Genomic DNA, 26271 nt, shown 5'->3' on the forward strand with positions numbered 1-26271 from the left:
ATATTGATTTTTTTGCCGGCATTCGAATTATTGAATATAATAATATAATATCATTTCACAAATTTGTAATCTTAATTTAAAAAAATTTTAATCTTAAACCTTAACATTCATACAGGATCAATCATAAAAGTTGTACTCTAAAAAAAAATATTGAAATTCGTTGTGTTGGACGCTTATGAGATCTTATTATCGAATATTTACTACATTATCAAAAAAAATCCTTTCATAATATAATATTATTTTATTATATTATAAAATTGTAATATAATACAAAAAATTGTAATCTTAAATCTTCACATTCGTATCCATTATAGGATCTTTTATAAAATTTTAAACTTCATTATTGTTCTTGGATGACTTAAGATCTTATATTCAATTATGGTTTATGTTCAAATACTTACATCGTCAAAAAAAAATACTTAACATCAAAAAAATATTGTTTCTCGTCGATATTAATAAATAATAATGGTTTGACTTTAATATGGGCTCATGTGCTGCATTCAACGGCTTTTTTTTTTTTTTTTTTTTTTTGCATTTGAGATGTTCGCGTGAACATCTCAAATACAAAAAAATTTGGGCTGTTGGATCCTCAATCAGGCACTACCCGAATGGGATAGCATAGACAAGACGTTTAATATGATAGCTTAAAAACAAATTTTGCATTCTGCTAAATATTTGCACTAACGAGGATTGCATTTTAAAGTGGATTTGAATTTGATGAAAATATCTGAGTGGGGGATTCTGATACATTTAATAATGGTTAAAATCCAACTTAAAATGGTAAAAAATAAACGAGAATCCCAACAAATAGGAAACTAAACAATTTGTATCAACATTGTATGAAGAGGGATAACTTCATTAACCCTTTTGCCTAATAACATCGTATAATTAAATCCTACAAACTAATATGCATGTTTATTTTGACTTATCGAGACAACAAAACAAAATAAAATAAAATGTTAAAAAAAAAAAATTATAGGATATAATGCACTTGTGAAGTTGTGGTTTTGAAATTCAAATGAACATTCGACCGTTGGGCTGAAACTAAATAAGCAGAATCAAGATTTCAGCTGCACCAGCAGTCCATCTCCATGTCACTCGTCTCCTCCGATGCACCCAGACGCCATGGCTGGCAACGCCCACTCCACCCTTTACAGGTTCTGCAACTAATGATTCTACTTCTAATTTTTAGCTATTTGGCATAGATCGCATCTCCTCAATTCATCATTATCAGTTAGTTTTAGCTACCGAACTCTTTTTTTGTTCCGGTTTTTGAGATGCGTGTGACATTTCTGGTTTTTCTTGAGCTGGGTTTTGATTCTTGAAATGTATTCCAGCTCGTGGGAATGGCGGTTTTCTGTTTCCTAGTCGCAGCTTTTTACTGCTTTCTGGGCCTTTTCCTGAGCAGCAGAATTGCGGAGATCACCGTTATAACTATTTTCTCCGTGGCGGTAAATCAGATATTCTTTCCGCTTGTCCGAGGATTGAAGGACAGTGTTTGATATAGTATGGTGATATGCTCTTTTCTTGCATATAATATATGTGCAGGTAGTTTCTGTTGCTCTTCTGTTTCTGAGGTGTGCGGCCATTGATCCTAGCGACAAGAGCAGATTTAAATTCAGAAAGAAGAAAAGAAAGGGCAATTTTTCTGGGTTCCAAGAGCTGAATTATGGGTATGTCTTCAGAAAGATTTGCGTGAGATTCTTCAGAAGAATGGAGCGCAAGATCATGAAGACTTGCATTAGAAGGAAGTATGTGGATCCTTGCAAAGCTAGCATCCAATTGGAACCTCTAATCCCATTTCCCCTTGTTCTCAAGGATGATTCTTTTCCACCCAATCCCAAAGACGAAGATATCTCATTTTGCTCCCTCTGTGATTTCGAGGTGATATAAGTTAAGTTTTTGCAAGATGTTGAAAAAACTTCAAACTAATGCTCGGTCATTGTTCCCATTTCTCTCGAGCAGGTTAACAAGTACAGCAAACATTGCAGAACTTGCAACCGGTGTGTCGAAGGATTCGATCACCACTGCAGGGTATCAGACAGTTACCTTACTTTCTTTACCCCATTATTGATACATTAGCAATTTTCTCATTTGGGCTGTTTCAGTGGCTGAACAATTGTGTTGGGAAAAAGAATTACTCGACCTTCATTCTTTTGATGATCTTTGTCTTGATAATGGTTAGTTTAACTTTCCTGATCAAGAGCTAATCATTTCACTCGATCCATTAATATTCTTGAGATGATGTGCTAGTTATGCTGCTGCAGCTTACCGTAGAAGGGGGAACTGCGATTGCGGTGTTTGTCAGGTGCTTTTCTGATAGCAAAGGGATGGAACAAGAGTTAAAGAGAAGACACTATGAGAACTTCCCTAGAGGAGTTCTTGCTGCAGCTTCAGTAATTTTCTCATAGTATTACTTTTTGACATCTCACACCTCCTCAAGTTTTTAACTCTCTCAGTTGTTGAATTACAGATTTTATTGGTTCTGGTAACGGCTTATAGCACGATTGCGTTGGGACAACTCTTTTTCTTCCATCTGGTTCTAATCAGAAAGGTACAGCAGCAATATGCATCCTTGTACAACTAAAAAGAAAACTTGTAACAGATTTGGTCATATTCCTTTATTTTAATACTGTTCCATGATAAAGTAATTGGATAGATGATAATTCAAGATTAATGGCGCCATTCTTGACAGGGAATATCAACTTACGAATACATTCTGGCAATGAAAGAAGAGAACCAATTAGTAGAACTTGAGTCGTTTGAAGATTCAGATTCAGACTTTTCTTCCGATGAGAGTATTGACTACGATTCACCTGAGAAGCCTTCATTTCTATCACGAATTATATGCAAAGGCGGAAGGATAAACCAGGTACATTTAGTAGGTAGTATTCATCTTTTGCCATCACATAATGGATTTAATAAGATGGAATATATGCTTTTGGCATGATTTCCAGAACCCACAAAAATTGTCCATAAAGGTTGAGGATGAACCAGAATCATTGTCCATCTTGAACAAAAAGAAAGGTTTCCATGCAAGCATTGACCCATGGAAACTAATAAAACTGAGTCGAGATAAAGCTATACATGCAGCAGACAAGGCAAGGGAAAGACAAGTGAAACACAAGCAGATGTTTGAAAGTGATTCACTGAAGCCTTTGCCTCTAGAAACAAAAAGTGGACCACTTGTGAAAGCAGATACTAAAGATGCTGGATTGTTAAGCCTGATGCCTCTGCCTCTCGTTTCAAAAGGAAGGTTTTTAAATTCACCCAGACAGTTTTCAAGTCCAAGAAAACGACTTTCATGCTCCCCAACACAGCAGCCAGGTTCTGGTGGTGCTGGCGGACCATCACCAAAGCACAATTATAGAGGCGGTTTTGATCTGAAGTTGACTCAAGTCTCCAGAGAAATGGAGAACTACATATCCAGGCAGGTCTTATGCTCAGTTTTAAGGAGTGATGGTAGCGAGGCTTCTCCCAGATGACAGGGGAAGCAAACATTACTTACGAACATAATTTTTACTCTCAGCCTCGGAGAAAATCTAGTTTTTATTCTTGCTCCTTATTCTATTTTATGTGGAAGATACTGATGAAATCACTTTAAATTATGTCTTTGATATATATGCATGTATATCAGGCGTTTTAGAAGAACGCCTTCTTGTGCATGCTACAAGTGAAGAGAACACTCAGAAATTTATTTATTCATTTTTTTGGGCAAAGAAATTAATAGATTTTTAAACAAAAGTATCCGAGCATATTCTGACAATTTATCCTGAGAACTGATATAACCAAGTCTACAGCAGTTTTAACATTTATGTTCCAAGTGACATTCAACCTCCTATTACAGACAAAAAGACGAATGAAACATTCTTATAAAGTTTAAAAACAATTTAGTATCTCAGATTATCTTTAGCATAATGAAATAATACGAGGGTATACAGGAGGCATTCAGGTTCATGTTGAAGCCAGAGGCCCAGAGTAAAAACAATTCTTTTCCTAAAGACAGGTGGTCTTGACCTCACTTGCCTCCCCAGTCGAGTCCCTCAAGACAACAAATCTGCCGCCTGGACAACAACTAAAGCAGAAGATATGGTGTTTCCTTTCATTGATTTTTAAATCCCATTTACCGCATTGATACAGCTCCTGTCACAATCCACAATTGACCACCTTACCACCAAATGGTACAGCTTACCCTTCCAGAAGAAGGGCTACTCCCATTCATTGGTCCACAGATGTGGTATTAATTCGATTGCCCCGACTTGACCCAAATATCATGAAGAGGGCATGGAAGTGACGACTGGATTTGCATCATCACGATCATTAGAATCAGATTTAACACCTTCCAAACGTTGTTCGTCTTTCTGCTTCACCAAGACTGGCTGGAACTGGGGAAAACACGTGACAACATCGTTTCAGCAAGTGCAGAAATAGAGATTGAAATTCAAGTCGATGGGAGATTGAATCACAATCTCACGCAAAAAAAAAATATGAAGATTAAACAAAGTAGAGTACAACTCTATACCTGGTAAATAGCATATATAACATTTCTTCTTATACGTGCCATCATCTCTATGAAAAGATTGTAGCCCTCAAGTTTGTACTCAATAAGTGGATCTCTCTGCGCATATCCCCGCAAACCTACAGCCTGCTGAACAAATTTGAGTGCTTGCAAATGCTCCTTCCATAAGCGATCTATGTTGGACAATATAAGGAACTTTTCTGCTTCTTTCATCAAACCAGGAGCTTCATTCTCCACTATTTCCTGGCATATATAGAAAGAAATAATGATCCATAACCAATAATTCAATAACATATGTTTATATTTGGCCAGTACACCTATTCAACCTGGTGTGCATAAATGCAAAAAAAAAAAAACCAAAAAAAACAAACAAACAAACTCACACAAAGTGAAAGTGCAAATTACTTACCCGTTTCTGCATGTATGCTTCACGTCCACGAATGTGAAGATATTCTTTTAATTCATCATAATTAGAGCATTTAGATCCGAGTAAATCAGGGGTCAAATCATTCAAAAGATAGCAATATCTACAAATGAAATACAAACAAGTCAAGTAACAATAGTTCTGCTAAATATTCCTGAACAAAGAAACAAACCACAAGCAATATCGAAAAAGTTTTCCCTTGGTGATTAATACCTTGTGAATTTATTTTTATAATAAAGTATTAGCTCAACAAATATGAAACCAGGCTACGACAGGCAGTAACTGATCAGGAAAATAGGTAAAGAATTACTCTTGTCAGAGCAAGTGGGTGAGATTAAAATTTCAAAGTTATGCGTACAAATTAGAAATACTCTCGCATATCTGTAGTATGAAGCTTCTTACTGTTGAAGTTTCGCAGTAAGCTTCTCAAAATTCCAGGTCTCTCTTGGAGCATCAGAATCAATATTTGCCTAGGAAATTATTAACATAAAAGTTACAGCCGCTGGTTGAATTTTATAGAAGGCAAAAGTCAAATCAAAGTTAAACAGTTAATCACCTCCAGTATATCGTCCATCGTTAGTTCAGCATATTCAACAAGGAGAAATTGGAGATCATCAGACTCTAAGGCTCTTCTTCTCTCAGTGTATACCCGATCTCTTTGACTGTTCAAAACCTCGTCATATTCAAACAATTGTTTTCTAATGTCAAAAAAGTAATTTTCCACTTTTCTCTGAGCTTCATCCAGTGCTTTTGTCAGCATCTTGGATTCAATTGGTAAATCTTCAACTCTAAAAGCTCTCATCAAACCCTATATATTAGAATAGTGTCAAACTCTTCACAACAGTATCCGGGTCAATGGTGATAAATCTTGAAGACAAAAGAACCTGAATTCTATCTCCACCAAATATGCGAAAGATGTTGTCTTCAAGACTAAGAAAAAACCGGGAACTTCCAGGGTCTCCTTGTCGGCCACTACGGCCACGCAGCTGCACAACAAATAACAAGATAAAGTAGAAGCCAAATTAGACAAATAAGTTAAAATTAGCACAAAAGTTTGTGGCAATTTGTCACCATGACTGAAATCATAATGAAAGAGCCACACCTGATTGTCGATTCGGCGTGACTCATGGCGCTCTGTACCCACAACATGAAGTCCACCCGCTGACACAACCTGATCACCAGAACAGGAAAATTCCATTACAACATGGTTGGAGGGAAAATAAAGTTTTCCCAGGATTGTAAAGGTTATTTCTGTTCATGATTCATGGTTACCAGCTGAGAAACTTAAGCATTTGCTTACGCTAAGCATACAGTAGAGTGGAAAGCAGCTTGTAGTTTGAAAATATAGGTTTTAAGTGAATGAAGTCATATCATTCATCATGTTATGCATTTTTTTTATTTTTTTTATTTTAATTGGCTGAATCTTGTACTCCATTTTGTTAACGGTTTCTCATGCTGATGTCCATCATTTATGCATATTAATTACAAATTCGATCAGGCAGATTGAATATCCCCATCTTAGTTGTTGGATCCAGATGGTGTTCTCTTGGGTTGCATGAGCACAAAAATAGTCAAATAAATCAAATATACACAAAAATATCGGAAGCATGCTTTTAAGATTATTAAACGTGAAATCACCATTCAAGACATATAAAAGCAATAAGAAATTATTTTGAAAAGTGGTTTTTGTAACTTTTTACCTAAATTTTCAGAAAAATAACAAAATCCCATCATATAAAAAGTAAAAACGTCTCTGCTACTTCACGTAGACTTCTTGTAAGTGGGATTTCGGTTTTCAGCAAATATCATGAATAAGTTTCTGTTCCAGCAAGTTTATATTGATGTTAAATGACTGAACTTCTGAAAAACTACTGCACTGATAATTGTGAACTAGTGGTAGGAATATATATTCTGAACTTCTGTTTCTGTTTCTGTTCTGATTCTTCACCCTTTAGAGGATCTATTAAGAATAATGGCCTTCACTTTACATAAGAAATGAATATACTGAGAACCATTACCTTCTCCCTCTCTTCTTCGGTGTAAACCTTGTACTCCCGAACAATGTCAAGAAAAGCAATGCGGAGCTTTGAAATGACTTCATCCTGAACAGGACCCTAGACATTCAAGCATTAGAATTATTATTAGTTTCGAAGTGTGTATTTCATAATATGCTCAAGCCCAATCTAACCTCCAGCTTTAAAATTTAATTTTCAGGGGAGAGGAGCTTAGCAAACTAAAAATAATCACCTTTTCACAAGAATATGACAATCGCTCTTCAGCTTCGAGCTCGGTCAATGACCTCTGACCCCATTTTGTGACTGCCAACTGTACAGCCTCCTCGGCCAGTTTAGAGCTCTCTTTGGATAGCGTGCATGGAAATAGACTCTCATTCACCTGGGGCATCAAGGTTTTGATGATGCATAAGAGAAAAAAGGCTAGGTGAAAAGAAATCAAGCAAACACCAACCTTCCATGTTTTCTTCAGAGAAGGTTTCTTAACTGACACAAAACCTCCTTCAGCAGGCTTTACAACTCTGTTCGATTATGAAAACGTACATACAAAAAGATGAGTCAACATCTTAAAGATGCTTAAAATTTCCTTCTCCTGACATCAAGATTACACCTCTCAATGTGGATGCATTAAAAGATTTTGTTTCAGATATGACACGATGTTCCAAAATTAATTTTGGATATATTAATTTCAACCAATCCTAAAATTATTTCTAAAATGCCTTATATGGCACGATTTGAGGGTTCTGATTATTTCTTTGACCATGATAAGGCTTTGTCAATCCCCAAACATGGTATACTTGCAAATCACCTCAGACGAGACAGTGTTATAGCAATAAAACTCCCAAAAGGCACACTGATGCAAAACACCTCAGACTAATTTTTCGAACCTGAGTACTGCATAAGGTTGAGACTGCAAAGATACCTTGGCATCAGCATCTCACGTAACTTCAACCTTGCCATAAATTCTGCATTACCACCAAGGATTATGTCAGTCCCACGACCAGCCATATTTGTTGCGATTGTAACTGCGCCTAGTCTACCACTCTGAGCGACAATTTCCGCTTCTCTTTCCACGTTTTCAGGTTTTGCATTCAGAACCTTTAAAGACATACACCAACTTCAGAAAGTTTCCCGAGAGAAATAAAATTAACAGGTAAAGATTAGAAGAACACGCCATATTAAATAGTCACCTCGTGGGGGATTCCAGATTCACGAAGTTGTGCAGATAAGGCATCACTTTGCTCAACACTAGTTGTTCCAACAAGCACGGGCCTACCTGCTTTGTTCATCCGAGATATCTCTACTATGACTGCCTGCCACTTTCCTGTAGTTGCCCTAAACACTACGTCTGACTCATCCTTTGAGGTACGAAGGCATGGGGAAAGAGTAAAAGTTAGAGGGAGTTCTAAGACATAAGACTAACCTAAATATAATAATAAGAACAGTGAACCTTCAGCAAAGTTCAACTATCATAAATTCCATTATATCATCCAGAAATTCTTGTTGTAGAGATATGCACCAACATTTTCACTTGTTTGCCACTCAATACGTGTTCAAGCTTTTTAAATAAAGTAAACTTAGAAGGATCATTATTCCAAGGGGATGGCAAGATTTAAGAAAAGGACCTTTCTGATCATGGGTTTGTTTGTAGGAACAATTGTCACTTTGAGCTTGTATATGCTCTCAAACTCTGCGCTTTCAGTGGCAGCCGTGCCAGTCATCCCACAAAGTTTTGGAAACTAAATCAATCGTTGAAATCAAATATCAAAATCTTCCAGCATGGAAAAGAGTAACCCCACAATTGACTGATAGATCATAATGCACATCTGTTTTTCAAGAGGATTCACTAACCTGTAGAAAGAAGTTTTGGTAGCTGATAGAAGCCAAGGTCACTGTTTCGTTTTGTATAGGCAGTCCTTCTTTTGCTTCAACTGCTTGATGAAGTCCATCACTCCAGCGTCTCCCCTATCAGAAATTTAAAACTAATTCATGTTGATGTATGAGAAGAATCTTAAAATTGTTTCTTCAGATTGTGAAAAGACTAATTATCTTTCTACAATATTGAAAAAAAACAAAACAATTATATCAATATATTAAAAGTTAAATAAGAGTTTCAAGATCGCCAATTTTACTTGGGTAAACTAATGGCTGTAGATACGAGTCATGAATAAGAGGTTAAAAAGTTTCAAAAAAATTTACACTAACAAGTAAAACAATTTAGCATTAAAATTATTGTAGTAACCAAGAAGTTAAAAACTTAGCAACTTTACAAATTATTCCAAATATTGTACTTATAAAAGAGGTTTAAAAGTTTCACAATTTTACACTAACAAGTAAAACAATTTAGCATTAAAATCATTGTAGTAACCAAGAAGTTAAAAACTTAGCAATTTTACAAATTATTCCAAATATTGTACTTTTTGAACTTATAATATTGGTTCAGAGCATTGTTCCATGATTAATGTTGAAAATATCTTTGATTTGTACATTTAGGTTTGAGGATTTATTTGATGACCATTTTAATAGCTTATTCAAAGCAAATGAGTAGTCGCAGAAATTCCCATATAAATTTCCATGAGAGATGTTGGAAACTTGGACTTGATTGACTTTCCTAACAATAATCTTTTACTATACTTTTCAATATTTTATTCTTATTGTCGTATTCTTGTACAGTACCATCGAGAATCAAAACAAACAAATAAGTTTACAAATGTTCACTATTACTCATGAAGAAGCATGTATGGTGATACAAGAGAAGTATACATGATTTGACTCCGCCTCTTGGATCATTTACTAAAAGAAAATGGTTAACAAAATGATATATACACAAAAATGAACATGATCCCTTTAATGTTATTTTTTTTAACTTTGTATCAAATAAAACGTGAAACATGTGTGATGCATGTACCTCTGGACAGAGAAAAGGAAATAGTATCAACTAATAAGAGATCCTCATATTGAAACTAAAGAGGGGATGGAAAAACCCTATTCATAGGGAGCCACCAAGTTTCACGTATAACAATGAATTATCAAACTTGAAGATTTTAATGTGGTTGCACATTTGTCATACAGGCCCAAATCTAATATAATAAGCATAAGCAAGCCACTAAAAATGAAATCATAAAGAGAGAGAGAGAGAGAGAGAGAGAGACGGTATTAGAGGGGAATAATCATTGTGTGATAAATGAAAATACACTCATGTTTCTTCTTTCACTTGGTCCTCCGAGCACTTGATATAATAATAAGTATACCTGCATTACTCGACCAGTAAACTCATCCACTATAAGAACTTCCTTCCCTCTGATTATATAGTTCACGTCTCTAAGAAAAAGTTCCTTGGCTTTGATTGCATTCAATATGTATGATGCCCACTGCTCTCTTGGATCATATAAATCTTTTACATCCAGAATTTCTTCTGCATCTGCATAACCTTGTTCTGTAAGTAAAACATTTTTTTGTTTCTCATCAACCTGCACCAAGCCACAATAATTTAGCGAAAAAGAAAAAAGATGTTATGTTGCCTTTCGGAATAAACAGCGCACTGTCCAAAGTATGGTCAACTTAACTAAACTTAAATTTAAGGATTTGGGAAGGGAGTTGCACACTCAATGCAACAAAAAAGTTTATTTCATCATCTTTTGAGTAAGAATATCCTAATTACAAGGAGAAAGAACCTAAGACCTTACAGTGTAATGAATATCTCGCTCAAATACGGTGGCTATTTTAGCAGATTTATAGTAACGGTCACTGGGTTTTTCAGCAGATCCAGATATGATAAGAGGAGTCCTTGCTTCATCAATGAGGATAGAATCTACCTCGTCAATGACACAGTAATTGAAACCTCTCAAGACAAGTTCATCAACACTCTGTATGATCAAAAGGGGGTCATTTCAGAAAAAACATACATCAAGTTCGACTGTTCGAGATATAAAAGCACTGGAAATGACATAGAAACTTAAAAAGAAAACTATCACATTCCGAGGCAAGGTTATCTCTCAAGAAATCAAATCCCAGCTCACTATTCGTAACATATGTGATGTCACATAAGTAGTTTTCCCTCCTCTGTTCGCTGGTCATATTTTCTGCCAAAAATTAAATGATGTCAGAAAATAGAAGTTTCATTCTTCTTAAGAACCATACTGCAGATCAACACATATAAATCAGATCCAATAAACACTCAAAAAATTTTGAAATTTAAAAGATATCAGCACAACATTATAGTGAATTAGAGGAACGGAACATAAAGAAAAATCGAGCAACTTTAAAAGGATGTGAAAAAACAAGAGAGAATAATTAATGCTATGTCATTTTTCCAGGTAAGTCAGCTCGTTAGCACATCTGACCAATATATGCCCACATAAGACGAGAAAAGGAAGGAGATGTAGAATCTCCGGTTAAGGAATGTTGAAAGAACGAGTAGTTTTAGTAATAGAAAGAGAATGTCAAGTTAAGGAATGTTAAAAGAATATATGTAGTTTTTTGCCACCTACAACAGGAGCAAACAAAAGTTTAGACTTTTAAATTCAAAAGAAAACTAAATGATGGTACTTTGAGAAGAATGTTCATTGATGTCCTGGAACTATGGACACAGGCTTGAATTTGAATGAAAGAGACTCCCAACAAGTGAGGATAGCAAGTTTAGAGTAAAACGTACGTTGGATTAGGCCAATCTTCAATCCAAGAAAGCGTGGAACTTGACCAACCCATTCACAATCTCGTCGAGCTAAATAGTCATTGACGGTAACGACGTGTACGCCTTTCCCAGCCAATGCATTTAAAAAGGCAGGCAATATAGCAACAAGTGTCTTTCCTTCTCCTGTTTTCATTTCAGCTATTTCTCCTTTGTGAAGAACCATTCCACCTGTGCAACATAAGAATAAACAGAAGATTCCATAGGTAAAGCGAATTGAAAACCTGTGTTGCAGAAAAGTGAAAAAATCCAAATTCCCAGGACTCCTTATCCCTCCTTCCAACATTCATTCAAAGCAAGACGGCTGATGTGTGAGGGATAAAGCTGTAATTACAAATTTGGATTTCTTCCATCAACAAGAAAAGGAATTCATTCACGAATAAGATTCAAATTAAAGAACCAACCTATCAGCTGTACGTCGAAGGGACGGAGGCCTAGAACCCTTTTGGAAGCCTCTCTCACTACTGAAAATGCTTCCTGCAGGAATACAAACTATTGAATCCCAAAAGAACAACTAGCGTGGCCACTAAACAACGACTGATAATACCATAAGAATTCTCATTTTCCAGAAGAACTAACTGCACTCAAGATGAGGAAACAGTAAAAGAATAAGCGAAGCATCATATTTATGGGTGAGTAAGGAATGAGGTGCGGGGTTGTTCAATCAAAACCAGCTTCTATTCTTCTTTGACAAAACGAGCATGCTAAGGATGATCAATTATTGTACGTACAGGTAAGAGGGAGTCCAAAGAATCACCGCGGCGTGCTCGTAGTTGCAAGACGGAGGTCCTCTCCCTCAATTGAGAATCAGAAAGAGACGAAATTTGGGCCTCCATCTCATTGATAAGTGCCACAGTGCTCGCGTACTGCTGCCGGGTGGCCTCGCCGGTGTCTGTGCCAGTCCCGAAAATCCCGCCCAACAGGCCACCCAATGCCGCCGTCGTGACGGGGCCCCGCCTGGGACATGGACTTCTTCTTTCTCTTACTACAGCTCTTCTTCCTCCACCTCCTCCCGTCAATGTGATTGGGTTGTTTCCAAGCCAACTGCTCCTCTTGCAGAGCGTGGAGTTGGAAGAAAGACCAGTGAAGGTGACCAAGAAGCGATGTCCGGCTGCCACCACCGGCGATTCAACTGGCCGTGCGATTGCCATCCCTTGTACTTGCTTCCCGCCCAGTCCCAGAATTGGCTGGTGGATTCCGATGAGCAAATGCGTGAGAGGCTGAGAATCGAGGAATCGTTGGCGTGGCAGTGGCTGCGGGATAACTGATAAGACACGTTACCTTATTATATGGAAATGCTATTAATAAACTAATAACCATATTCACGGGCTGATTGGTCATTAGACTCGTTAATCACATGCTAATTTTTTTTAAATTTAAAGTCATTTATGATACAAACTCTAATCTCTCCCTAGCTCCATTGTTGAGAAAATTATTTATTTTTAAAATGATTGATCGAAACTCCATTTCACGCGAGTCAAATGCAAATGATTTATGTTATTGGATGTAGGGATCAGTGGTAGGAACCTTCTTCCTTAGTTTTTTTTTTTTTAGGTATTGTTTGATTTGTTATATTATTAATTTATGTATAATTTAACTTATTTCATTTTACGTTTTTTTTGTCATATTAATTATTTATATTTCTATTAGTTATTTACCTTACATCAATCATATTATTAATTATTTATCCTACATCAATCAAATCATTAAATTTAAATTACTACATTATCCTTCATAAATAATAATATTCATATTTTATTAATTGTTAAAAAGTCAAAATAATAATTTATTATTTTTATATAAAATTTAATCAATCAAATCAAACATAATATAATCTATCAATCAAATCTAATACTATATTAACTATCATTTTTTATTTATTTTTATTAAAATATATTACTTATCTCAATATTATTTATTTTAGCACTCGTTTCAACCTAAATATATAATATTTATTTTTCTAAATAATTTACTGATGTCACCTCTCTCATCCGGAAAAAAAAAACATTTATTTTCTCAGGTACATTTGTATAGATTGGATTGGATTGGATAAGATGAAGACAAATTTTTTTGGGAGCAAAATTTTATAATTCATCCATATTTTACAAAAGAATTTTACACTACGCATTTGACATTTCCTACTCTTTTCTATATTATCTACTTTTCTTTCATTTTAATACCTATATATATTTAATACCTATATTGACTTCATTTAGAAATTTTAAGATAATTATATCTTCAATTATTACAATTTGAGCTTTATGATAATAAGATATTTTTGTAAAAACAATATCGGAAGTCTTTAGAAAGAATTTGAAAGAACTTCTAAAAAAATTTCTCAGTTTTTTCTTGATAGAATTTTGAAATTTTATAAAATTAACAAAATTTTAAAATTTTATGAAATTGTGTTAAAAAAAAAAACTGAGATTTCTTTTTAAAAATTCTTCCAAACACTACCTTCGACATATATAATTAACCTATTAATTTTTGTAAACATGATTTTTAATATGGCAATAAAAATATTAATGAGTCTAAAACATAGCCAGAAATAACCACAACTCACCATGGCAATCCTTTGAAACAAACCAAAAACAAAATAACAAGAGATTGAAAATTATGGTCCCAACAAGATGATATTCAATAGGTGACAGGAAAAAAAAAAATCATCTCCAGTGCACAATGCAGAGGATCCAAATCTTGTTATATTTTGGAAAAAAAAATACAATATTCAATGAAAGTACCCCAAAATTAGAAAGTGCCACTGAGAGTCGTTATAATAGAATCCGGGATCCATAGTTGTTGTGTCATCCGGCGGTCGATATCGGAAAATATATATACAAGAAGAGCAGCTTCCATTTGTGTTCGTCATAAAGAGTGAAAAAAACATCAAAGTCTACTAAGAATGAGCATCTGTCATCATGCAAAGGAACTGATGAAATGACACAGCGAAGGCCAAGACAGAACATGGAGACTCGAAAAGTATGATATGATGATGACTCTCCTACGCGACTAGTTTCTCAGCTTGGTTCTGGTGGCAATACTTTAAGATTCCGCATCCACTCGCAGAAGCTTGGATCATCAAAGTGAATAAAACTACTTTTCAGCTTTGTCCGCTGTTCCGCAGTCAAAGTGCGAAGCTGAGGAAATCTTGCTTCCTGTATCCACAAATGAATTAGAGCAGGCAAGTTACTCACAATGTGGCGGGCAGCAATGATAAAGTTACCACTATTGGATGGACTATAACTACAGAGCATACATCAAGTGGCAGATATTCAAGACCAAATTGACATCACCAACCTGTTCGTAAGGTGGGTCTTTGTGGGCTGGTATCAGCCGAGAGACGAAGTATCGAGCCTGGGAGCTCCCTTCCTGTTGTTTAACATAAGTATTCAGCGCAAATTTATCATTGTCATTTTTCAAAAAAGGGTATTATTTCTACCTTGAATGCAAGAATCCTTGGAGCAGGAAACCTCATCTCAGTAAGCTCTTCAGCCAATGTCCTACATGCCGCCAAAGCTGCTGCACTTTTTCCTTCCTGTGCAGCTAGCTCAGCACCCTGCATATTACCTAATGATGAGAAAGGTCTATGAAAAAATATGCTAAAAATAAAATAAATAAGATAAAGCACCCATATTGATTTCCATGGGAATGAAAAAAAAATGAAGGACCGATATTGTATTAACTCTCCTTGATCCCTCCTCTCTCCCAATTGGTAGACAAGAACAAAGGGTTCGAATTTGCTAGTAGCTGTAACTAATTATTGAAATCAAATGCTGTTTCCCTGAAGTCATATTGAACACATTTATATGGCACACCAGTTCTGATCTAGCTGCCACATAAATTAAGCAAAATCTTGCACAGTATCACCAATGAAAATTCAATATTTAATACACTTGTGTATGTTTGATGTTCAAAATACAGAAACAGCCTCCATGCCTAATCTAACCAAAATTCTCACTGTTGTTACAAGTCTACAACATAAAATTACTGTCAGAATGTTGAAACTTGAAAAGGTTCAAGAACGGAGAACCGTGAACGGTTCATCAATTTACTATCACGGAAAAAATTCCAGTGAAGGAAAAAATATTTATGAGCCAGACAGAGGTTGATTTGTCTGTATTCAACTATGTTCAGGTAATGCAATTATTAGACAGTATGTACAATTTCACTATGAGGCTAACAAGTCCATCCGATGCAAAGAGCTTGATCTCATGTTGATAACAAGAAAAAAGTTAGTTTATCCGTTCACAATGGCAAAAACAACATCAGAAACATTCATGTCATGAAGGAAAGAAATCAGATATAAGATATATAAACTTATTCGAGACATCGTCATGAGAGCAGCAAATGTAGGTGAGGTTTAAGAAAAGTAGGAATATTGTTTTTGTTCCTCCAATTAAGTCTATTCTTAACATCCGTCAAAACATGCAAAGTCAGAACTGTAATTTCGGATATATTACTTACTCAAAAGCATAAGAGTTTTAGAAGTCGGAATCAAAGAACATATGACGCAACTACCGAAGACTGTAAAAATAAAAGATATATATATATATATACGAGTGACTGAAGAACTGACGAAATGTGACAAAATTCCCTGGAGTATTGCAAACCAAGAACATCCACTGGATATTGAATTCAATTGAAGGTTTGATACACCAAAAGTAATTTAGTAAAGAAAAGGTAGACAGATATGCGTACCAACCAAATGAAAATATCTGTCCCATGATCAAGAACGACTGCAGAATCAGACTGCATAGCAAGATCGTAAGCTGGTAACTCCTCAAAGGTTCCACCGTCCCGATGCATAAGGCATCGAGGTGCCAACATGCGAAGTGATAGATCAAAAGATGCATTGAGGAACAAATATCGGTAAACAGACCACTCATCTTCGTGACCAAGTATACTTCCGAGTAGAGGACCTCTCCTAAGATGGAACAAGTGTTCTGGTAATAATGCGATTTCTTTGGGGTATCGATGAAATTTTGACTTTGGCACTTGGGAACCAAATTTACTTGCAACGTCTTTAATTCTCTCGTCAAGTGTTACTCGCATACCAAGAGCATCGTTTAAGTTTTTCGCTAGCAAGAGAGTTCTTTTTCCGGTAAGAACAGCAGCCACTTCATCTTGAACACTATCTAGATATGCTGAAACACTATCCACGGCAGGGAGCCTAATCGTAATCACTCTGGAGATCTCAGCTTGATAAACATTTGAATACTGAATCATAAACTGGAAATAGACAAAATCACTCTTTATATCTCTGCCAGTCTCCATGTATACTGCAAAAGTTTGTGTGTCTTCAACACTCAGCATTTTTATAGCAAGACTACTGTCATTCTTAAATGATTCATGGTTATCATTGTGTGCCTCCTTGCCAGGGCCTACCACTTGACTGACAAAAATATCATCCGAACAACGAATCTCTAATAATCCATGAGAACCAGCAGCCCGAATAGCTGCCCTCTGCAAATTCACACCAAATGCCTCTCCAAAGTCATCATGGAGAATCAGAATGCCTCCAGAAGATTTTGCGAGAGGTAGAAAAACAGGAACTCGTACCGGACATGTTCCAGCACATAGAATGTCAACCACGGTATTGCGACGATAAGCTTCAGAACCTAGATTCTCCATCCACTTCAATGCTACTTTCTCCATATATGCGTAGTTTGGATGACCAAGAGAATGAGGAACTGAACCAGGGCCATAAGTACTTGGTCCACCAGCACACACAATTATCCTGCTACTTCCACCGGGCCTTTTAATAACACCTCTTGACACTTCAGCTGATGGCCCTTGAATTATAGCCAGGGCAACCTCCACTGCAGTACCTAAGCAACGATCTCTAGAAGCTTCAGGCAAGTTCAAGTTATATGCCCTCAATGATGAAAAAATGGCATGCGCAATGGGAAGAGAAGCATGAATCGGTGATAAGTATATTCCAGTCCCATATATCAGTGCTCTCAAAGCATCCTCACTAGGTGATTTGCCACCAGGAAGTACATCAGCAGATGCCATGGATTCTTCAGAGAAATCATACACTGAAACTGAGCGGCCATAAAGCACAATTCCAAGTCTTGTAGTAGGTGGCAAGGAATCTACAAATGCGTGCAGAGAGCTCTGAAGATGCTGCAAGTGTTGTTCATCTAAGCACTCATCTATAACTAGAACTACAGGGGCTGATGTTCTAGATTCAGACACTGGAATATAACCAGGTCTCTTGTTCCCTGTCTGCACGTAATCCACGAGAGGGGAAGATAGTTCGGGCAAATTTCGGAGTTCTTCTTTGGTTTGAGCTATGTATTCCCCTTCACTTCCATTCAGATTCCGGCAAATTACACATTGCCACTGGCCTGATTCAAGTAAGATGTTGCAGTAAATATTTGCATAAGATCCACAGCTGTGGCATCGATGGGGATCGCGTTGTATTATTTGAGGACCTGGTGAAACCTCCCTGCCAGGAGAAATTAATGCCCCAAATCCTAAACTAGGCACATTGGCTAGCTTCTTCGGCTTGAGTACCTGGAGGATCAAAATGACAAGGGGGAAAAGAAGCGGATTAATTCAAACAGATAACACAGTATTGAATATTATAACAATAGTTTGAAATAAGAGTCCCGTTCAAATTATTCTTCCATAACTAAAGGTGAAGTGGTATGGGCGAAACACGACAGAGAACAGGTCTGCCCTTATTAATAGATTTATAACAGTTTCAAAAACTCCAGTTCAATAGGAATTCATCAAATACACGATAAAACACTATAGTTTCTTATAAAAATTTTATCTGCAAAATAACAAATTCAATACGCGCAGTGGAAAGCAATACTTTCTCGAGCATGGTAGAACAAAAACAAAAAATACCTTGTTGGCTGAGAATAGAACATTTGGAAACTCCATATCACGCTCCTCCGTGACATCAGAAATTTGATGCTGCAACTCAGCTGATCCATTTGAGAAATGAGGAGGGGAAGAAGATGGAAAAGATGAACCAGAAGAATAAGCAATGGGCTGAGGAGTTGCAGGAGAAGTTTTAAATGGAACTGCAGCTGGCTGGAGCGGAGACGAAAACACAGGAGGACCAGGTGGAGTGCTCATATGAGGGAGAGGGCTTCCGGTTCGAACTCCATTTGCTGGAGACAATAATCTAGGAGGCCTTGTTGATGGAGAAGGAGCCTGGTTTATATGTGCCAAAGGAGGAGGAGGAAACGTTGGTCCTTGCGGTGAAGACCATGACGAGGGTGAGGTAAAGGAGGGGGCACTAAATCTTGTATCAGGAACTTGGAGGGGAGATGGTGTGGCCGGGTCAGTAGAAATGGTAACAGGGGAAGGTTGGTGTTTATTGGCCATCAAAAAAAGGGTACTAAATCAAACTAATCTCTCGCGGCCTTTAAGTCGAGCACATGCACCACCCCCAAAACCAATCAAAACTTACAATTTCTCGTTTCTGGCATCTAAGAATATTCACCTCACCCAACCAACCTCCGCACCGAGGAAAATCAGCAGCAATAGGGATTCACTGAAACACAATTCAAATTTTACAAGGAACGATTCTTCAGACAATCTTAACATCAGCCAATACTTAAATATTCTACCAAGGAAAAAGAAAAAGAAAAAGAAACAAGAATTGCCACGGTCAATCCCAGATTGAAAACTGTTCGACTAGCGATCAGCTGTTGAATCTGGGTAAGAGTAGTAAACAGCGAAACTGATAGGTAATTCAGACAGGGAGGGGCAGCTGAAACAGGAAGATATTTTCAACATTCAAATCGAAACAGGCATACCTCGATTCGCGAATACATTGAAAGAACAAGAGATCCCCTCGCCACAATTCGATCAGATAATTCATTTATGTCGGGTTGGGTGCTGGGATCTAAAATCATGTGCATCAACTGGGGTTCTTGTGCGCGTGTGTGCCACGGGAGGTTGTTGGCGCGTGGAGCTCTCACGTACAAGCTGGCAATGGCTGCGTTATTGATTGGTGGTTGATACGACACACAATCCACGCCGGCGCCATCGTGGGAAATTTGGGTTAATTGGGGGAAAATTGTATATTTGTATACGTCAATTTGGTTTAAATTCATCGAATCGGTCCCTCACAAGCCGAGGCGACCCTGGATAAAAAAAAAAATTAAAAAAAAAATTATATTAAGAATTTATGTGCATTCTTTATTGAATGTTGTGAATTTTTTTTATTGTTTTTTTTTATAAAATGTATGAGTTTGAAATCAATAATTAAAAATTTTATTAATATTCTATATTAATATTTATGAAATTTAATTATAATTATTATTATTTTCATTTTTTGTGAACAAACCAGTTGGCCGACCCAAGCAATCCACCTAGGGTTGGGTTGGTTGCGGTATGAGGATTTTCAGCTCGTCGGGATGTTGGGTTGCCCTATTTTGGCCCGCCAAACGACCGTAATTTGGCGGGGTTGGGTTGACCAGTCTCACATCTTTACATAAGGATAGTATCCTAATGTAAGATCCAATTACCCAAAATTATTTTGGATATGCAAAGTTCATGAAAATATGTGGATCTCACATATTTAAATTAAAATTGGATCATTTGATGTTATGTAAGAATATTACTCAATCGGTTATTAAATGAAGATTGTTGATGTCAATAATATTGTTAAATTACATATAATTATAATAAATAAAAAATGATATATAATTAAAATTGTAAAATGAAATAATATGTTTATGTATAATCCAATTAATACATAATAAATAAATTTCTGATTGAATTTTGACGAAAAATTTGTTATTAATAACGATGTTAACATATTTGTTTGTTGTTTTATTTTCTTCTACATTTCCATTTTTTCCTGCTTCCTCATCCAATGTTATCATTTTTTTTCATATTTTGAGCCATTTTTGCGTAAATTTTTTTTTTCTATATATAAAGTGCATCGTCCTTTCGTATCTATTTAATACATGCTTTTGAACATATCTATCATATTTGCATCTTTCAATTAATTTTATTTCGCAACCTTTTTGAAGGCCTTGCTTTCCATTGGTACAATGGTTTTGCTTATTTCCTACATATCATATTCCTTTGTGTTTGTATCGAATGGTGTAGTGAAAAGAGTTGAGATGATTCCCTCTCGGTATTTTTTTAGATTCATGGTATTTGCATCTTTCAATTAATTTTATCTCGCAACCTTTTTGAAGGTCTTGCTTTCCATTGGTACAATGGTTTTGCTTGTTTCCTACATATCATATTCCTTTGTGTTTGTATCGAATGGTGTAGTGAAAACAGTTGAGATGATTCCCTCTCGGTATTTTTTTAGATTCATGGTAGCATTCGTCGAAAGTTTTTTAAAATTTTCAAACGATCATATATTCGATTATAGTTGTTTTCTCGCATTGATAAGATTTTTTATCGAATCATGTAATCCTCATAATATTGCACAAACATTGATCGAGCTTTGACATATTGAAATTAAAAAAAAAAAAAACTAAGCATTATTTGGATTTTCTCAATTAAAATAAGATATTTTAAAATGAATACCTTGATTTCAGATGATGTTATGGTTTGGCTCAGTGTTTCAAGTATACTTGTTTTGTTTTGGACAACGAACACTCGTCTCGTAATATTTGTGAAATGTTATTGCATATTGTCTCATGCTTTGGTAACTCGATCGTTGTGTTTAATAATTTATTCTAACCAATCCCCATAAACTATTATCACTATCAAATATCTGATTGATGGAGGTAATGCACCATGCCTTTGTGATGCTTTTATATTTGTTTGTGATGCTTTCACCTCTGTCATCGCTTTGATTTATTTATGGGTTAAGGAGACTTGGTTTCAAAAGTAGGAAAATACTTGTATGATAATGTGGAATAATTGAGTTTGGTTGAAAACAAAGCTCAACATTTGCACATAAAGTGAAAGTAGAAAGAAAAAAAAAAGGGGGATGAAGAGGTATTAAGATTAATATGTGTCAATGGACTCAATTTCAAGATTGGATTTACAATGAAATAGAAGATGAAGAAATATAGAGTTTTTTTTTTCTTGAATTAAATTTGAAAATGTTGTTATTACGTAAAAAAGATTCGAGGAGTATGCTTGGATTTTAAAAATATGACCGTTGATAAATTTCATATTAAAATAGATGATATATTTTTCTATTTCATTAATTTTTTATTTAAAATTATTTGGTATACTATTTTTAAAGATTGTGGTCGATCTAGAGCAACTGCCCGATCATCATATCCATTCATATATGTATATATTTTCAATAATGACAAAAAAATATGATAGCTCAATTTTTTTAATAAAAAGTTGGCTTCACCATGCGGAGACTCTCTGCATGGATCCACATCCATGTCATTGCACACAATAACATCTGTGTGCGAGAGGGACGATAAAATTACACGAGCGAGCATTGCACATCCTCCTCACCAGATGTGCATGCTCTTAGCAATGTTCCCCAATAAAATGAAATTTTCCATCAAATTAATGGTAATATTGAAAAAATCATCGCTAATTTGCACTTTGTCATACTAAAGTCTCTAGTTTTAGACGAATTTGGAAACCAATTATAGCAACCTCATCTCATTTTTAGGTTGTATTTGCAACCTCTAAAAATAAATGATTAATAAGTGATTAACTAACCACTTATTTTTGGAGGTTGCAAACACAACTTAAAAATGAGTTGAGGTTGCTATAATTGGTCCCAAATTCGTCCAAAACTAGAGATTACCAATCTCTTATTTTTAAAAGTTACAAACACTATCTAAATCACTTATTTTTAGAGGTTGCAAACACTATTTAAATATACACTTGGTGTTATGATAATGGAGACACACCTAAACCACTTCCGATTATCCTAATCGATTCAAGACTATAAATTTTTTATTACAAGGATTTATTTTTCAATTTTTGTTCAATATATTTTTTTTTTCATTTGCGTGTCTATACATTAAAAAAAACATATTTCGTACATTTGTACCAAAGATTGCATTTTTTTTTAATATCAATCTCATACAAATGTTCAAACGTTACTATTATAATTATATAAATTATAAAATATATTAAAAATAAATAATAATTATATAAACACATGGTCGATGGTGTCAGCACCCAAATTCAGATATGTGAATAATATCACTGTCATTTTTTTAATAAAAAATTAAGTTTAAAATCAATTTTTATTTAAACATTCAAAATTTAACTCTTATTAACTTACATTCGTTTATTATAAAAATACCTGATTTTTTGCTTCACCCAAACGAAAACTTCTTTACAATATCCAAAAGGATCATTTAAAAAATAAATTATTTAAAACACACGATCAATTCAAATTAATTTTTTATAAATCTCTTTCTATCTTTTTCTATTCTATTAAGCATGAGACTCTTTTAAAATGGTACGTTGGTATGTCAAAAACAAAATTTCAAAATTTAAACTCATACAAACTGCTTTATCAACTTATCCACATTTTTCTTACTTCTTCATGTATTATTCAACCGCTTTGAATGCAGTTTTCTTTCCCACATCTTCCCAGTTCCCACCTCACCTTTCATCGGTCTCTCAAATGCCTCTTCCGAAAGAGCGCTTCCCCATCTGGTTTCAGAATCTCAATTGCTCTCACTTCCAACACTAATTACCTCTAAAGCATAGTTCCACAATTAATGCAAATTTTATGCATCAAGCGCCATAATCAGTGAAAACAATAGACTGAATAATAGCACCAATGGATTCTACTGGAACGGAACAAGGTATGTGATCTATTTTTAAGTAGCATATTTTTTAGTTGTTGATTTGTGATTTGAATTCTGAAATTTAAATTTTTTTTCTCAAGTATTAATTTTGGAAACCGCTATGGTGTGTTGAGGTGTTAAAACGAAAACGTTCAATATGATTGATTGTCTTTTTGTCAAAGATGGAGTTTTGGGCTTCACCATCACATCATTTTTTACGAAGACATGAGTTACAAATTTTCATCCGAATCGGAGACGAAGCTTGCCATTACTTATTTATGGTCTTAGTTTGCCTCATCATAGTATGTTTGATTAGTTACATCCTACATTTTTCACATTTTTTTTGGTTTTCCAAGGAGTAACGATGATTAATGACTTTTGAATCTATGACATTTCGTGCACTCAAATTCATTTCTTACAAAGAGATCTTATTGGATTTTATGAACGTGTCTTTTTTGTTTTCAGATGAATTTTTTTTTTTCACAACTAAACAAATATATTTTTTACTTTTCTGGTGCATGAAGACAAACATCGAGATCGAAGGTTGTGGCAAAATGTATCGAATGTTGTATGATATGCTCGATGGTTACTTTTTATGTATAATTAAACATATGGAACAATTAGACAACAATGTTTTCTTATATACTCTTTCATGTAATGTTATTTTTTTTATGAACGTTTCATTTTTTAGTTCTCACATTTTTATGTATGATATACTCAAACGTTACTTTTTATGTTTTACACATTCATAAATATTTATTATCATGTGAAATAATTTTATTTCATATAGGATTTTGACATTTATGATTTTTGCTTTCGATTTCTGTTTATATATGGAAGTTATTTAACTTCTACCTTCATTCTTTTTAGTTTTGATGTCACAAAGTCGAATTGTTTAGAAGAAGATTATATATTAATTTCAATTGCATGTTAATAGTCTTTATTTTCGATGTATTTGTTTTAAGCTTAAATGGTTTTAATCGAAACTTTTATCATCATTTTTATCATCATTATTGTCAGGACACCAGAGAATGAAATTTAACGGACGACATCATCATATGCATGTATGGGACCTTGAACGATTTTCTTGAAGAAGATTGTCAAATCCCATAATTTGCTACCTGGATTTGAGGTTATCTTTATCAAAATTTTAAAATCAAGATTCAAAATGTTGCATTTTTATGTTTCAAAGGTTGAAGCTGCAGACGTTTTTGTTGTTAACTGTATAAAATATATATATATACAAAAAGTACTTGGCATACATTTTACATCAAATTGTTGTTTGTTATGTTTGTCATTTACAAACTAATTGTTCGATATAATATGTTAATAGGAAAATCAAATTTATATGTTCAATGATTTTCGAGATTAAATAATCTATTACATTGTTTTACAGTTAGAAAAATTATTGTATACACCTCTTTTAGTAGGATAGAAAAAAATTTCATTTACATCTCATTCATTTTATATATATAATATAATTATAACTGATGATGGTCGGTAAAACCAGGGCCCGGGCTATCAGGGTAGTGTTGTGGGCCTGATGTGGAAACCGGGCTAATGAAAGTGATATATGGACTGCCCTTCCTTAATCGAGATGAACTGCACACCAAAGAAGGGGATAAAAAGCACGTTAGTGGGACGCCGGAGGAAGTTCCGGCAGGGCCACTCCGATGCTTAAGTTAGACTTAGAAATAGAGTAGGCTTTTTAGGAAAAATGAATATAGTGCTTTTGAACTTTAAGTGAACATACCTCTACCAATATCTGTGACCAGATATTTAAAGGCCTTGGAGTGAGAGTGTCACCCCGCAATTCCAGGGTAGTGGCCACGATCTGGATCGTGGGTGTGGTAGTTGCCCATGTTTGCCTGTCACGTACGATGAACCCGAAAAGCTAGGGTTGGTGATAATCGTGGGGATCATGCCCCTAAAACACGGGCCTTAAATAAGTCCTGCAAACCTGATTTTCCGGGCTCCTGAGGCTACTGGGCTACCTTAATACAGCCCTACCAGTCTGGGTCATTCGTGTCCCGGGCCCCCTGGCTTACCAGGACATCACTACTCATCCCAAAAATAGTCGGGCTAGAGTCTTAATCGCTGTCCCGACTTACGGTTCCGCCACCCTTGCTTTAATACAACCCTATAATCCCTGACTGTTTATGCCCCTGTTTCCCAGGGCATATGCGGCCCTGCTCCCCTGTCTTGCCGGGACATCACTACTCAGCCCAAAAATAGTCGGGCTAGATTCTTAATCGCTGTCCCGACTTACGGTTCCGCCACCCTTGCTTTAATACAACCCTGTAATCCCTGACTGTTTATGCCCCCGTTTCCCAGGGCATATGCGGCCCTGGTCCCCTGTCTTGCCGGGACATCACTACTCAGCCCAAAAAATAGTGGGGCTAGAGTCTTACTCGCTGTCCCGACTTACAGTTCTGCCCCTGGCTGTTCAAAGGTTTGATACCCCGGCCTTGTAGGTGTATCGTCCAGTAATGTCCAAAAATTGTAGGGCTGACGTTAACCCTAGAATTTTGAAAAGACGGGCAGGTGTCAGAAGCCGTTACCTGTCCTTTCGACTGCCCGCGTCATCATTACGCTGCCCGGTTCAACTTCCCAAGATCATCCGTACCCTTCGATCATCGTTTCATCGACGGCCAGCATTAAAGCTCTTCGCCTATAAAACCCCCTTTCTCCACTGCTTCTTTACCTCCCCTATTCGCGTATTCCCTCCCTGCTACCAAACTTCTCCAGCTCCGGCGACTCCGCGTAACAAGCTTGCCTTCTTCTGTAAGTTTTCTATCTATCTTACCGTAAAGTTTCCTTGTCCTTTGAACATGTCGAATTCCACATCTTCAACTTCTGGTGGCCACGTTCGTGGCTCCTCTGATATAGAATCCGAGGCCTTACGCCACGATTCT

At 35.8% G+C, this 26271-nt stretch overlaps 3 protein-coding genes across 4 annotated transcripts; 1 reads left to right on the forward strand and 2 right to left on the reverse strand.

Annotated features, from left to right (window-relative positions):
• Positions 1-1027: 1027 nt before the first annotated feature.
• Positions 1028-4042, forward strand: LOC140893635 (protein S-acyltransferase 18). The gene is made up of 9 exons (XM_073302720.1): positions 1028-1157; positions 1338-1451; positions 1549-1884; positions 1966-2034; positions 2109-2180; positions 2268-2396; positions 2474-2554; positions 2696-2872; positions 2958-4042. The coding sequence occupies exons 1-9, from the start codon at positions 1092-1094 to the stop codon at positions 3483-3485; spliced, it is 1572 nt and encodes a 523-aa protein (XP_073158821.1). The 5' UTR covers positions 1028-1091; the 3' UTR covers positions 3486-4042.
• Positions 3781-12923, reverse strand: LOC140893634 (protein translocase subunit SecA, chloroplastic). The gene is made up of 20 exons (XM_073302719.1): positions 12377-12923; positions 12050-12122; positions 11610-11816; positions 10934-11037; positions 10642-10821; positions 10207-10425; positions 8807-8920; positions 8581-8694; positions 8146-8313; positions 7878-8053; positions 7410-7476; positions 7191-7337; positions 6962-7057; positions 6046-6114; positions 5828-5929; positions 5500-5751; positions 5346-5413; positions 4929-5046; positions 4523-4762; positions 3781-4385 (listed from the first exon to the last, which is right to left on the reverse strand). The coding sequence occupies exons 1-20, from the start codon at positions 12794-12796 to the stop codon at positions 4272-4274; spliced, it is 3048 nt and encodes a 1015-aa protein (XP_073158820.1). The 5' UTR covers positions 12797-12923; the 3' UTR covers positions 3781-4271.
• Positions 12924-14252: 1329 nt separating this feature from the next.
• On the reverse strand, positions 14253-19643 carry LOC140886848 (protein transport protein SEC23 A). 2 transcript variants are annotated; one of them, XM_073293730.1, is made up of 6 exons: positions 19424-19641; positions 18504-19158; positions 16344-18164; positions 15085-15201; positions 14943-15014; positions 14253-14800 (listed from the first exon to the last, which is right to left on the reverse strand). In XM_073293730.1, exons 2-6 carry the CDS (start codon positions 18987-18989, stop codon positions 14663-14665), a joined length of 2634 nt encoding a protein of 877 aa, XP_073149831.1. In that variant the 5' UTR covers positions 18990-19158; positions 19424-19641; the 3' UTR covers positions 14253-14662. The 2 variants fall into 2 exon arrangements, 1 of the variants encoding a protein (XP_073149831.1); XR_012151712.1 differs by lacking the exon at positions 14253-14800 and having other exon boundaries at positions 16348-18164; positions 19424-19643.
• Positions 19644-26271: the final 6628 nt, after the last annotated feature.

This window comes from Henckelia pumila, chromosome 3 (genome assembly GCF_033568475.1).
Source record: "Henckelia pumila isolate YLH828 chromosome 3, ASM3356847v2, whole genome shotgun sequence".
Lineage (NCBI taxonomy): Eukaryota > Viridiplantae > Streptophyta > Magnoliopsida > Lamiales > Gesneriaceae > Henckelia > Henckelia pumila.

Excerpts from the sequence above, each read along its gene's own strand:
- LOC140893635 (XM_073302720.1), top strand. The coding sequence starts at position 1,092 with ATGTCACTCGTCTCCTCCGATGCACCCAGACGCCATGGCTGGCAACGC. Across the intron at positions 1,158-1,337 it reads GCCCACTCCACCCTTTACAG|CTCGTGGGAATGGCGGTTTT; the intron begins GTTCTGCAACTA and ends AATGTATTCCAG. Across the intron at positions 2,555-2,695 it reads ATCTGGTTCTAATCAGAAAG|GGAATATCAACTTACGAATA; the intron begins GTACAGCAGCAA and ends CATTCTTGACAG.
- LOC140893634 (XM_073302719.1), bottom strand. The coding sequence starts at position 12,796 with ATGGCAATCGCACGGCCAGTTGAATCGCCGGTGGTGGCAGCCGGACAT. Across the intron at positions 10,822-10,933 it reads TGAGAGATAACCTTGCCTCG|AGTGTTGATGAACTTGTCTT; the intron begins GAATGTGATAGT and ends TTGATCATACAG. Across the intron at positions 10,426-10,641 it reads AGCGAGATATTCATTACACT|GTTGATGAGAAACAAAAAAA; the intron begins GTAAGGTCTTAG and ends GGCTTGGTGCAG.
- LOC140886848 (XM_073293730.1), bottom strand. The coding sequence starts at position 18,989 with ATGGCCAATAAACACCAACCTTCCCCTGTTACCATTTCTACTGACCCG. Across the intron at positions 18,165-18,503 it reads TTCTATTCTCAGCCAACAAG|GTACTCAAGCCGAAGAAGCT; the intron begins GTATTTTTTGTT and ends TTGATCCTCCAG. Across the intron at positions 15,202-16,343 it reads CAGATATTTTCATTTGGTTG|GGTGCTGAGCTAGCTGCACA; the intron begins GTACGCATATCT and ends GGTAATATGCAG.